The 13,707-nt window shown below is 44.7% G+C and overlaps 1 protein-coding gene across 2 annotated transcripts in view; it reads left to right on the top strand.

Moving 5' to 3' along the window:
• Positions 1-13,707, top strand: part of CAPN7 (calpain 7) — a 101,259-nt gene that overhangs the window by 40,344 nt on the left and 47,208 nt on the right. For both annotated transcript variants that reach the window (XM_040353060.1, XM_040353059.1), the window contains exons 6-8: positions 1,256-1,342; positions 5,677-5,803; positions 13,558-13,643. In XM_040353060.1, coding sequence (XP_040208994.1) covers positions 1,256-1,342; positions 5,677-5,803; positions 13,558-13,643 — 300 coding nt within the window. The remainder of the gene's footprint in view (positions 1-1,255; positions 1,343-5,676; positions 5,804-13,557; positions 13,644-13,707) is intronic.

Genomic DNA, 13,707 nt, shown 5'->3' with positions numbered 1-13,707 from the left:
ATGTTCGGTCGTCTGTACAGACCTACCGTACATGTCCGAGCGCCCGCCATCCCTCACATGCGTCGAATGACTTTGACACATGCGTGGAAGCATTGAACTGGCAGGGCCTCGCACGTCGCCGCGTCATCGTCGCAGCGACGGCACGGCCTCGTCGCCGCGTATCGAGTACGCACGGATTTCTGTATGATGGTGAGTACAGCCATCATACAGAAATCCCCGGGCAGACATGTACGGTGAAAACGGTCCGGCGGACCGGTTTCATCGTACATGTTTGCTCGTCTGTACGCGGCCTAAGAGTTATTATGGGAAAAGGTGTCTCCACTGATGCTTTATCACCAATCCTTGTTTCCATAACCCAAATTTTTCAAAATCCAATTGTCCCAGGGACAAAAAGTGAGGTGACATCTTTTGAACAGGGACACCGACAGCTAAACAAAAGTTACAGGGGTGTTAACCCCTTCCTATGCTATCTAAAAAACATACAAAAATTACATTCGCCTTCTAATGTATACAGTTGGGCTGTAGAAGATGGCTTTATTTCTCCTGTACTAAACTAGGTTTCACTTCAAAGGAAAAGTTCAGCTTTTCAACATGTTACATGTTCCACCCGATTTTAGGGTGGAACATGTGACATTTTCCAGCATCTGTAGCGCTCTTAGTCCATTGATCGTGGTAACTGCCTGTCCGTACAAGCAGACAACTATGCGGAGAGTCTGCAGAAGCCAGAGATAGCACCCGAAATCTGCTGGTCGTGGGTGCAATGCTCTACAGCAGTGGTCATCAGCCCTGTCCTCAGGACCCAGGCCAGGTTTGCAAGATAACTGAAATACATCACAGGTGATATCATTTGCTGTTCAGTGATTGCAGTATTCTAGTCTGCATCTCCCCAAGGTAATGCATAAAATCTGGCCTGTTGGTGGGCCCTGAGGACAGGGTTAATGACCACTGCTCTACAGGCTTCTTAGGAGAAAAAATAAATGCACAATTTTTTTTTAACTGCAAAAAATATACCTTTTTATCATTTATTTATCATTTATTTATTTTTCCAAAGGGGAACTTATCCTTTAATTTTAAGAAATTTCTGCAGCCAATAATGACCACTTCCAAAACTTGCATGTGCTCATTATCATTTAGAGCTAACACATACACATACACTTCATGAATGCTAGAATCGCTGGCATTATGGTGATTATCAGGCTGGTAATATATTCAGTTCCTTCCCAAACTAACATTTTTTTTTTCTTGCTGCTTGCAGAAAAACCTCAAAGATCAACGGCATTGAGTATGTGCCATTCATGAGTGTCGACCTCAAGGAACGGTTTGCCTTTCCCATGCCATACTCGTAAGTATATCTTATTGGATAACAAAATGGCTAGAAAAAGGCTGGAAGGATATTGCAAACATTGAGAAATAATGGCTTAGTTGGGGTAACCTTAATCGCCTCCAAGTAGGAACATCTACGGCTCGAGCCATGAAACCAAAAGCTAGTGTCAACATACTACTCGTCTTGCTGCATACTACTACCAAAAGACTTGCCCTGACTAAAACATAGTGGCAGGAGGACCTCCTAGGTCTGTCGGAGGAAACCTGGCCTGACTCATATTTTTTTGATATGACCTGGAACTTCCTGCAATATGAATCTTGTACTCTGAGATTTAACAATGTTTTTACTATAAATATAAAGTTCAGACCTTGCGCTCAGCCAGTGCCAAAATCAAAGTGAAACTGCTCCACTTATTAAGATCCTGAATACGTAATCCAAAATATTTTTTTATAACTCAAGAAAAATGTGTGCTGTCTCTAAGGCCCCGTACACACGAGAGGATTTCCGCTGGAAACGGTCCGCCGGACCGTTTCCAGCGGATAAATCCTCTGGCGGATTTTGATCTGATGGCTGTACACACCATCAGATCAAAATCCCCGCGGAATACATCCGCGGTGACGTGCCGCGACGATGACGCGGCGACGTGCGCGACCCTGGAAGGTAAATACTTCCACGCATGCGTCGAATCATTACGACGCATGCGAGGGATGGGAGCGGACTGACTGATCCGGTGAGTCTGTACAGATGACCGGATCAGTCCGCTGGACTGGATTCCAGCGGATAGATTTCTTGGCATGCTAAGAAATTTTTATCCGCTGGGAATCCGTCGGCTGGATTTTTATCCGCTGGGAAATGTCCGCTCGGACGTACACACGACCGGATCTATCTGCTGGAACTGATCCGCGGATCAATCCCAGCGGATCGATCCGGTCGTGTGTACGGGGCCTAAGTGTCTTTCACACCAATAGGTGAACAATTCTTATATAAATAAATGATATGCAAAGATTAAACAATATGTATAATCCCCAGCGCTACTATGTGTGCACAATAAAGTGTGATAAATATGCATATACGGGTCTATTGTTAAGTACCCAATGATGTTCCTATCAAAATATGCAGTAAAGAATGTAATGCTGCGTACACACGGTCGTTTTTTGTGATGAAAAAAAAGTCATTTTTTCTCATGGAAAAAAAACGACGTTTTTCAAACTTAATTTAAAAAAACGACGTTGCCTACACACCATTGTTTTTTCAAAAAGCTCTAGCAAAGCGCGGTTACGTTCAGCACGTACGACGGCACTCTGTTCCATTCAAGCTCGCTTCATAACTTGCTTCTGAGCATGCGCAGGTTTAAAAACGTTGTTTTAAACGTCGTTTTAGCTACACACGGTGATTTTTTATGACACAAAAAACGACGTTTTGAAAAATGACATAAAAAATTGAAGCATGCTCGAATTTTTTTTTTTGGTCGTTTTTCAGAAGACCTAAAACAACGTTTTCCCCACACACGGTCATTTTAAATGATGTTTTTAAAAATGTCGGGGTTTTTTTCATCACAAAAAACGACCGTGTGTACGCGGCATTAGAGTTGGTACAGCTCTCCCCTCTGGCCACACTGTGAAAACTCTATCTGCGAAACCTCTATACAAAACAATAAAACAATATAAAGCAATATAAACAATATGAAAAAGAAACCACAAATAGAATCACTCAGTGGGTAACACCATAAAACAATCAATGCAATATATGAAAATATAGCACCACCACTGTGACGGTGATGGTGATTATGTCCTTAGTAGGTAGGTCTTTAGTAGGTGCTTTCAGTGTATTCCTAAGCAGCGGTGCTCAGAGAAATTAAAAGAACTGGCATAGTGCTGAATCATTTTTAAAAAAACTGTCTCTGGTACACTCAGATCGCTTGAATGTTGTGGCAGCTACCAACAAACATGGTAGACTATTCCTGTGTGTGCCCGCTGACGTCACTAGCCCTGAGACGTCAGCATGCACACACGAAAAGTGTCTACCCTGGGCCAGATTAATGTAGATCAGCGGATCTTTAGATCCGCTCGATCTACGTGTTTTACGATCCGCCGGTGCAATTTAGCGAGGCTAGTGCAGTATTCACCAAGCACTTACCTCGAAAATTGCACCGTCGGATCGTAACTCCCCCGGCGGAATGCAAATTCCGCGGCTAGGGGGAGTGTACAATTTAAATCAGGCGCGTTTCCGCGCCGATTTAACTACGCATGCGCCGCCGGCAAAATTTCCCAGTGCGCATGCTCCAAATGACGTCACTAGGACGTCATTGTTTGCGGCGGCTACGTCAATTGCGGCCATCAGAATTCCCGATCGACTTATGCAAACAACGTAAAAATTTGAATCTCGGCGCGGGAACGACAGCCATACTTAACATTAGCTACCCCTCATATAGCAGGGGTAGCTATCCACCGGAAAAAGCCGAACGCAAACGACGTTAAAAAAAAGCGACGGGCGGGCGTACGGACTTGAATCGGCGGTTGTCCTCATTTGCATATCCGACGCGTAAAAAAAAGCGACGACACCTAGCGGCCGGCGGTAGATTGCAGCCTAAGATTCGACTGGTGTAAGTCACTTACACCAGTCGGATCTAAGGATCTAAGGGAGATCAATGCGGAATCTGATTCTATGAATCAGCCTCATAGATCCGACCGGCTGGACTCAGAGGTACGACGGCGGATCAGGAGATCCGCCGTCGTATCTCTTTGATGAATCTGCCCCCTTGTTTGCTGGTTGCTGCTACAACATCCAAGTGATGCCTAAGGGGGCTGAACACCCTTAATGTTCTATGCATGTGATCTGAGTGCACCAGAGCCAAAAGTGGACTTATCCTTTAAGCCGAGAGGCCTCTTACCAGACAGATATGATCTCACAATAAGGAGATCAATATTGCAATCTGCAATCGGATCTCTCAGGCGCTTAGCGACCCCGTCGGCCTATTCCAACAGCAATGTCCCCGTTGTGAGATTGTACACTTGATCTATGTTTGTCATCATGCTCAGGCATAGGTATATAATAAAAGCAAAAAAAGGAAAAGATCTCATAGTGCTATACTTTATGAGTCCTGTGTGATTCTATTTGTGAGTTTTTTTTTTTTTTATATTGTTTTATATTGCTTTATACTGATTTATTTTTTCCTATAGAGATTTCGCAGATGGAGTTTTCACAGCGTGGACAGAGGGGAGCGCTGTACCAACTCTAACATTCTTTACTGCATACTTTGATAGGAATGTGCCATGCATGTGATCTGAGTGCACCAGAGCCAAAAGTGGACTTATCCTTTATGCCGAGAGGCCTCTTCCCAGACAGATATGATCAATATTGCTTTGTGTATTCTGCCTTAGAGAGCCGACACTCGCACCATTGGATCTCTCACCAGAGTCAGTGGCCCAGATTCAGCATAGTTTTGCGCTAAACTTACGGAGGCACAGGGCAACGATTTTGCCCTGCGCCCCCGCAAATTTGCGCCGCTGCCCTCGATTCACGGAGCAGTAGCTCTGTAACTTGCGAGGGCGCGCCGGCAAAATTGCCCGGCATAAGCGCGCGCAATTTAAATAATCCCGCCGGGGGCGGGAATCATTTAAATTAGGCGCACTCCCGCGCCGAGCGTAGAGCGCATGCTCCGTCGGGAAACTTTCCCGACGTGCATTGCGGCAAATGACGTCGCAAGGACGTCATTTGCTTCAAAGTGAACGTGAATGGCGTCCAGCGCCATTCACGAATCACTTACGCAAACGCCGTGAAATTCAAATTTCACTGCGTGGGAACGGCGGCTATACTTTAGCATTGGCTGCCCCTACTATTAGAAGGGGCAGCCTTGCGCTAAAGTTGCCGTACGGAAACTCCGTACCTGGCTTGCGCAGGGCCCGCGCAAGTTTGTGAATCAGTGGTAGTATGCAATTTGCATACTACACGCTGATCACAATGGGAGCGCCCCCTAGCGGCCCACGCAAGAATGCAGCCTAAAATCTGCGTGGCATAAGAGCCTTATGCCGCGCAGATTTTAGCCTGCAGTCGGTGTAACGAGGTTCCTGAATCAGGAGCACTCGTTACACCGGAGCAAGTAAGCAATTGCGCCGTGTAACTTATGGTTACACAGGCGCAATTGCTTCTTGAATCTGGGCCCGTGCATTTTTATTATATTTATATCTCGAGATACGTCGGCATAAATGTTTTGTGAATCCGGGCCCATGTATTTTTCCAAGATGCCTATATAAACATAGATGCATGGTTATTTCTTCAAGAAAGTTCAGTTTGCTTTTACCATAGTAATTTATAAATATGGAGAAAAGTACTTAATATATTCTCTTCTTCAGGGACAGGTATGGAAAGTTGGCACTATCCCCCAAACAGAAAGCAATTTTTTCCAGGTGGGTGAGACCAGACGAAATAACCAACAACCCCATCATGATCTATACTGTGTCAAGTTTCAGCATTAAGCAGGTAATGGCTCATATTTCCTTGTTCTTAAACATAAACATACCATGGGGAATTCACAAAGATTGCTGCTAAGTTATAACAAGATCAGTTTCTTATATATGAGAGTGGAGTAAATAGACTCAAATTCACATATGTGCTGCAGACACCTGAATCTTTGAAACTGACAGAACTGGTGCAAAAAGTCAAAAGAAGTATAAAGCAGTAATAAACCCAAAAAGCACACATTGGTTATATTGCACCTCACCAATTCGTAGATGTGATGGATGTATCTCTTTCCTTTTTGGGCTTGCTTTCTTCCATTCATCTGGTAATCCAGCCAGCAAAAACTACGGTAAAGCGCCGCTAAAAATACCAGCGCTTTCCCGCCGACGCCCCAGTGTGAAAGTAGCCTTAACGTTTTATATAGCAATACCTGCAAAAGGGGTCAGCCTGAAGTGATCTAGCAGGACTTAAGTTTCTGACTAAAGCCTCGTACACACGATCGGATTTCCAACTGGCAAATCCGTGGAATTTTGTGCGAAGGGCGTTGGCCGTGAACTTGGTATGCATACAGACAGCAGAACTTTTTCAGCCAATAAACACGAAACTACATGTTTTTTCAGCTCTTTAGCGCCACCCTTTGGGCAACTTCTGCTAATGTTGTCTCAGGCCTCGTACACACCAGCGGACATGTCCGATTAAAACGGTCCGTGGACCGTTTTCATCGGACATGTCCCCTCGGAGATTTTGGTCTGATGGCTGTACACACCATCAAACCGAAATCCCCGCGGACAGACAGCGCGGTGACGTGGCGGTGACGTTGACGCCGCCACGTCACCAAACCAGGAAGTAAAATACTTTCACGCATGCGTCGAATCCATTCGACGCATGCGGGAGATATCTGTCCGCTGGTTAAGTGTACTAACCAGCGGACATGTCCGCCGGACAGCTTTCCAGCGGACGTGTTTCTTAGCATGCTAAGAAACATTTGTCCGCTGGAAATCTGTCCGCTAGCCTGTACACACGATCGGATCTGTCCCCTGAAACTGGTCCGCGGACCAGTTTCAGCGGACATGTCCGGTCGTGTGTACGAGGCCTTATGGTTAGCATTGGTTCGGAGCATGCGTGTTTATAATTTTTTTCGAAGGACTTGTGTACACGCGATCGGATAATCCGACAAGACACATTTGTTGTCGGAAAATTTGAAAGCATGCTATAAAACATTTGTTGTTAGAAATTCCGACAACAATTGTCATATGGAGCGTACAAACGGTTGGATTTTCCGACAAAACCCTGCCATCACACATTTGTTGTCGGAAACTCCGATTGTGTGTACGCGGCTTATGTCGCGTACACACGATCATTTTTCGGCATGAAAAAAACTTTGTTTTTAAAAAATGTCATTTAAAATGATCGTGTGTGGGCTTCACATCATTTTTCGGGTTCTGAAAAACGACAAAATATTTTTTGAACATGCTGCATTTTTTAACGACGTTTTAAACAATGTAATTTTTCGGTAACAGACAGAAAAGCGCGAATCGTCTTTTACTAACACAAAATCAGCTAAAGCAGCCCAAAGGGTGGCGTCATCCGAATGGAACTTCCCCTTTTATAGTGCCGTCGTACGTGTTGTACGTCACCGCGCTTTGCTAGAGCATTTTTTAAAAACGATGGTGTGTGGGCAACGTCGTTTTAATGATGAAGTTGGAAAAACAACGTTTTTTTTTCATGCCGAAAAATGATCGTGTGTACGCGGCATTAGAGTTCCACTTTTAGAAACAACTCTGCATTCACACAGAGACCAATGCAATAAATTACAGAACGCGGTTGGCTACTGTGATTGACACCTCCTGAGGAACTTAATTATCCAACTCCACTTCAAAGACAATGCTTTGGAGACAGAAACTCACAAAAAAAAAAAAAAAACAGATGTGCCTGTAGCGAAACAGAATATAATTCCAATATTTTCACAAAACCAAAAAACGAGTTAATGCTCACAGTACACAGACATGTTCTCTTAATCAGTAGGACATGCTGGGGTAGATCCACAGAGCAAGTACGCTGGCGTATCTACTGATACGCCGGCGTACTTTCAAATTGCCCGCGTCGTATCTTTAGTTTGAATCCTCAAACCAAGATACGATGGCATCTGGGTAAGATCCGACAGGCGTACGGCTTTGTACGCCTTCGGATCTTAGATGCAATACTTCGGTGTCCGCTGGGTGGCGTTCCGCGTCGGGTATGCAAATTGGCTATTTCCGACGATCCACGAACGTACGCCTGGCCGACGCATTCTCTTACGTCGTCTCTAATCGGCTTTTTCCGGCGTATAGTTAAAGCTGGTATTTTGCGGCGTATAGATAGACTTGCCATGTTAAGTATGGCCGTCGTTCCCGCGTCGAAATTTGATATTTTTTTTTTTTTGCGTAAGTCGTCCATGAATCGGGATGGACATAACTCACGTCTAAGTTAAAAAAAATGACGTCCTAACGACGTCATTTAGCGCAATGCACGGCGGGAAATTTCAGAACGACGCATGCGCAGTTCATTCGGCGCGGGGACGCGCTTCATTTAAATGAAACCCGCCCCCTAATCACCGATTTGAATTCCGCCGCCAGAAATACACTACGCCGCCGTAACATCTTTGAGGATTCGAAAGAACGCCAGGTAAGGTACGGCGGCGTAGCGTATCTCTGATACGCTGCGCCGATCCATTTCTATGTGGATCTGGCCCGCTGGGTTTTATGGCAAAGGCCAGCATTTGGCTGGGATAGTATGAAAAGCATAAATCGTGTGCAAAGTATCTAATGAATAATTCAACAATGGCTGTTTTTAAATGAATGCTGCTTGTTTTTTTCCTATGCATTGCAGGTGGCAATGTAGTCATCTGTCTGATTCCAGTGCTCTTTCTTGTGTGCAAACATATACTCCTGGCTGGGTAGTGAGTGGAATATTATCAATTTACGACTAACCCTAACATCTTTACCATTCCACTGACCCTTATGTCTAACCTGTAGCCTCAATAATGGGGCATCATCATATCATGTGTTTTAGGAACAGCGGTGGTTAATGCAAAAGCATTTATAACAGGGTTTCTCAAACAGGGTTCCTTGAGCAATGAAGAGTTTCTAGCACCCAGTAACCACAGATATCAATTATATTTTTAGCTGTGTGTAAGGAGAGGGTGGGGGGGGGGGGTACGTTTTCCCACTGATCAACAATGTAAGATTGTTCTCCGACTGCCCATTAATTTAAAGGGTTCTTCTCCCATTGGCCACCAATGTAATGGACCACTACACCGACTACCAATCTAAGAAAGCACTTTTCCACTGACCACCAATATAAAGGGCACTATAATTTGCAAGGTTTTTTTTTTCTGTTCATAAGTATTTTGTACTATTTTTTATTATTGTTTAGACTTTATTAGAACAGAGGAGTGTTAAAAAAAATCTCTCGGTATCAAATATGCTAGATACGTTACATTCTTTACTGTTTTGTGTATTATTATATTTACAACTTCTTAACCACGCAATAATTTTAGTAGGGGTTCACCACGACATGAAAATTTATTTAAAGGATTCCTCTGTATTAAAGGTTAAAGCTGACCATAGACGGTTCGAATGTCGGTCGGCTCAGCAGGGGCTGGCCGAGAACCGAACCATGCATGGGCGAGCTGAATGTACCCAAGTTGATCAATCGATCAACTTGGGTGCGACCAGCCTGACGGATTTAACAAGTGGTGATTGCTAGTGGCTATTATAGACGCTAGCAGTAATCCATGTGTTCTCCCAGCAGGGGGAGGCTTCCTCCTCCCGCAGCCAAGAGAACACAATATACAAAGAAAAAGATCCGCTGCTCCAGGTGTATGATGATAACCTGAGGTGGAATATCTTGTAGCGTGCCAGCCTCTGTGGGAAATTTGAAAGAAAGAGATAAAGAGATATCCTCACCCCCCCCCCCCTCCCTGTGACAGCGGGCAGGGGTTCCTCCCTCCCGCAGTCGTCACATTTAAAAAAAGCCCCGGCAGAAAGCTGTGAATTATTAACCACTTAAGGACCGCTGCACGACGATATACGTCGGCAGAATGCTACGGTTGGGCACATCAACGTATATGTACGTTTCCCTTTAAGCCCAGCCGTGGGGTCGCAGGCGCGTGCCAGCGGCGCGCTCCCGCGACCTGGTCCGAAGCTCCGTGACCATGACCACGGGAACCGCGGACCCGATCGCCGCTGGAGTCCCGCGATCGGTCCCGGGTGTTGAAGAACGGGGAGAGCTGTATGTAAACACAGCTTCCCCGTTCTTCACTGTGGCGCCGTCATCGATCGTGTGATCCCTTTTATAGGGGGACACAATCGATGACGTCACACCTACAGCCACACCCCCCTACAGTTGTAAACACACTTGAGGTCACACATAACCACAGGGGGCGCTGATGGGGTTAACTCCCAAACGGCAACTGTCGTTTCCACAGTAAACAATGCATTTTAAATGCATTTTTTGCTGTGAAAATGACAATGGTCCCAAAAATGTGTCAAAATTGTCCGAAGTGTCCTCCATAATGTCGCAGTCACGAAAAAAATCACTGATCGCCGCCATTTAGTAGTAAAAATATTTTTTTTTAATAAAAATGCAATAAAACCATCCCCTATTTTGTAAACGCTATAAATTTTGCGCAAACCAACCGATAAACGCTTATTGCGATTTTATTTATTTATTTTTACCAAAAATAGGTAGAAGAATACGTTTTTGGGGGATATTTATTATAGCAAAAAGTAAAAAACATTGAATTTTTTTCAAAATTGTCGCTCTATTTTTGTTTATTGCGCAAAAAATAAAAACCGCAGAGGTGATCAAATACCACCAAAAGAAAGCTCTATTTGTGGGAAAAAAAGGACGCCAATTTTGGGAGCCACATCGCACAACCGCGCAATTGTCAGTTAAAACGATGCAGTGCCGATTTGCAAAAAGAGGCCTGGTCCTTTAGCTGCATTTTGGTGAGGGGCTTAAGTGGTTAAACTACCTGCCCTGTCTTCCACAACAGCGGACGGCTTGTAGTTCTCAATGGACTGTGAGAGCACTCATAAGATCCCTTGTAGACCACTGAGACTTCCTCTAACTTTTATGTTTCAATAGTATTTATTAGTTTTCTTCACAGACAAAAAGTAGTACATATCAACGTCACTTCCTTCTCTAGACAATGATTTGACAATCTGTTCACCATCACATCGTGCCATTGCCTACGAGGGTTACGACCACCCAAAACATATGTAGCTCCACATCATTCAATTGGCAATTTAGGCGATGGTAAACAACAGTCCAGATTTGTGAAAAGGAGGTAGTAAAGCAGAAAAAGGCGGGATTCAATCCCGTCGGAGAACAATAGGAAAGGAGACAGTGGGATGAGAAAGAAGAGGGGGAATGGGGAGAGTTGAGGCTCCATTAAATAATCCACAAGATATAGCTAAGTACCACTCGACCCAGGATCACCAGTTAAGTACTTCCTCTAACTTTTAAACGGAAAGTCCATACAGAGGTACCGGCAAGAAAGCTGGAAAAAAGTCTGCAGAAGCCAGACTTTCCACTAGTGATACAATGATCATGAATGCAATTTATTTGCAGGCTACTGTGGAAAAAAAAATGCTATTTTTTTCCCTGCAAAAATATGTGCATTCTTCTTCTTCTCTCTTTTTATTTTTTTATTTTTTTATATAATGAAAATAATAATCCTTTTATATAAGTTGAGAGAGGCTGATTTATAACTTTGGCCTGCCAATCGATTGCCAGCAGATGGCGCTAATAGAATAATGGTTTCCTAACAGTAAATCTGATGACATATTTTTTGGTCCGTCGTGCAAACAGAGTGCTGTTTTCTAGAGGTGTATTTTTTATTTATTATCAAATTAAATTTGGGTGCATCAATTAATGAATCCTTAAGGACTTTTATGCTAAGCATTGTTTGCATCTATACTGATAAGTAACCAGTGGCGGCTGGTGCTCAAAATATTTTTTTTTTGGGGGGGGGGGCGCAAACAAACGAGAAAAATAAATAAATTGCAGCCTCACTGTGCCCATTAAACGCAGCTACTGTGCTCATCAAACGCAGCCACTGTGCCATCAATTGTCGCCACTGTGCCATCAAATGCAGCCACTGTGCCATGCCATCAAATGCAGCCACTGTGCCATGCCATCAAACAGCCACTGTGCCATCATTTATCGCCACTGTGCCCATCAATTGTCAGCACTGTGCCATGCCATCAAACGCAGCCACCATGCCATCAATTGTCACCACTGTGCCCATTAATTGTCGCCACTGTGCCATTAATTGTCGCCACTGTGCCATCAATTGTCGCCACTGTGCCCATCAATTGTCGCCACTGTGCCCATCAATTGTCACCACTGTGCCATGCCATCAAACACAGCCACTGTGCAATGCCATCAAACACAGCCACTGTGCCATGCCATCAATTGTCGCCACTGTGCCCATCAATTGTCGCCACTGTGCCCATCAATTGTCACCACTGTGCCATGCTATCAAACGCAGCCTCCATGCCATCAATTGTCACCACTGTGCCCATTAATTGTCGCCACTGTGCCATCAATTGTCGCCACTGTGCCATCAATTGTCGCCACTGTGCCATCAATTGTCACCACTGTGCCCATCAATTGTCACCACTGTTCCATGCCATCAAACACAGCCACTGTGCAATGCCATCAAACAGCCACTGTGCCATCAATTGTCGCCACTGTGCCATCAATTGTCGCCACTGTGCCATCAATTGTCACCACTGTGCCCATCAATTGTCACCACTGTTCCATGCCATCAAACACAGCCACTGTGCAATGCCATCAAACACAGCCACTGTGCCATGCCATCAATTGTCGCCACTGTGCCCATCAATTGTCGCCACTGTGCCATGCTATCAAACGCAGCCTCCATGCCATCAATTGTCACCACTGTGCCCATTAATTGTCGCCACTGTGCCATCAATTGTCGCCACTGTGCCATCAATTGTCACCACTGTGCCCATCAATTGTCACCACTGTTCCATGCCATCAAACACAGCCACTGTGCAATGCCATCAAACACAGCCACTGTGCCATGCCATCAATTGTCGCCACTGTGCCCATCAATTGTCGCCACTGTGCCCATCAATTGTCTCCACTGTGCCCTGTAAAATGCTGCCAGATTGCCCCTCCGCCCGGCACTTACCTTTCTGGGGTCAGCCATCCTCCTTCCACCGTCCCTCAATGTCTTCTCCCGCCCTCTATGACGCTTCAGCCAATCGTGTTACTGGTAACCAGAACTGGTGAACCTGATTGGCTGAGACGCCTGTCAGTGTTAACCATAACTATTTGGAAGCCAATTTCAGTCCTCAGGCTGTAATTGGAAAGCCTATCAGAGCCGCTGGCTCTGATAGGCACTTCCAAAGCCAACCAGCTGCCGTTATTCAGATGGCCGGCGCTCACCAGGGGGCCGGCCATCTGAGTAGTGGGCGGCAGCAACAATACATGGATTCAGGGAATGCATGAATCTATGAATTGTTGCTTAGTGGCAGTGCAGGAGAGAGCCCTCTATGGACGCACCGCCACTGTAAGTAACTGTAGTGTAATTTTAGAACAAAAAGACAGCTAGTTCATCATACTTAATTCCTTACTTTTTAAAATTGGAAAAGCTTTGTTGCATGTGGGATGAATAACAAACAACTGCTACAAGAAGTATCATATTTGTAGATGCTTAACCTGTTAGTAAGCAATGTGTCTCTTTTTTTTGTTATTAGACCATAGTGTCAGATTGCTCTTTTGTGGCCTCCCTTGCCATCAGCGCTGCTTATGAAAGACGATATAACAAGAAGCTCATAACAAGGTATGCATTATTGTGTCACAAGAGTTTGAGGTACATAAATACTATTGTTTGTTATTATAGTAAG

Source organism: Rana temporaria, chromosome 5 (assembly GCF_905171775.1).
Source record: "Rana temporaria chromosome 5, aRanTem1.1, whole genome shotgun sequence".
In the NCBI taxonomy this organism is placed as follows: Eukaryota; Metazoa; Chordata; class Amphibia; order Anura; family Ranidae; genus Rana; species Rana temporaria.
This window is presented reverse-complemented; position numbering and strand designations above follow the sequence as displayed.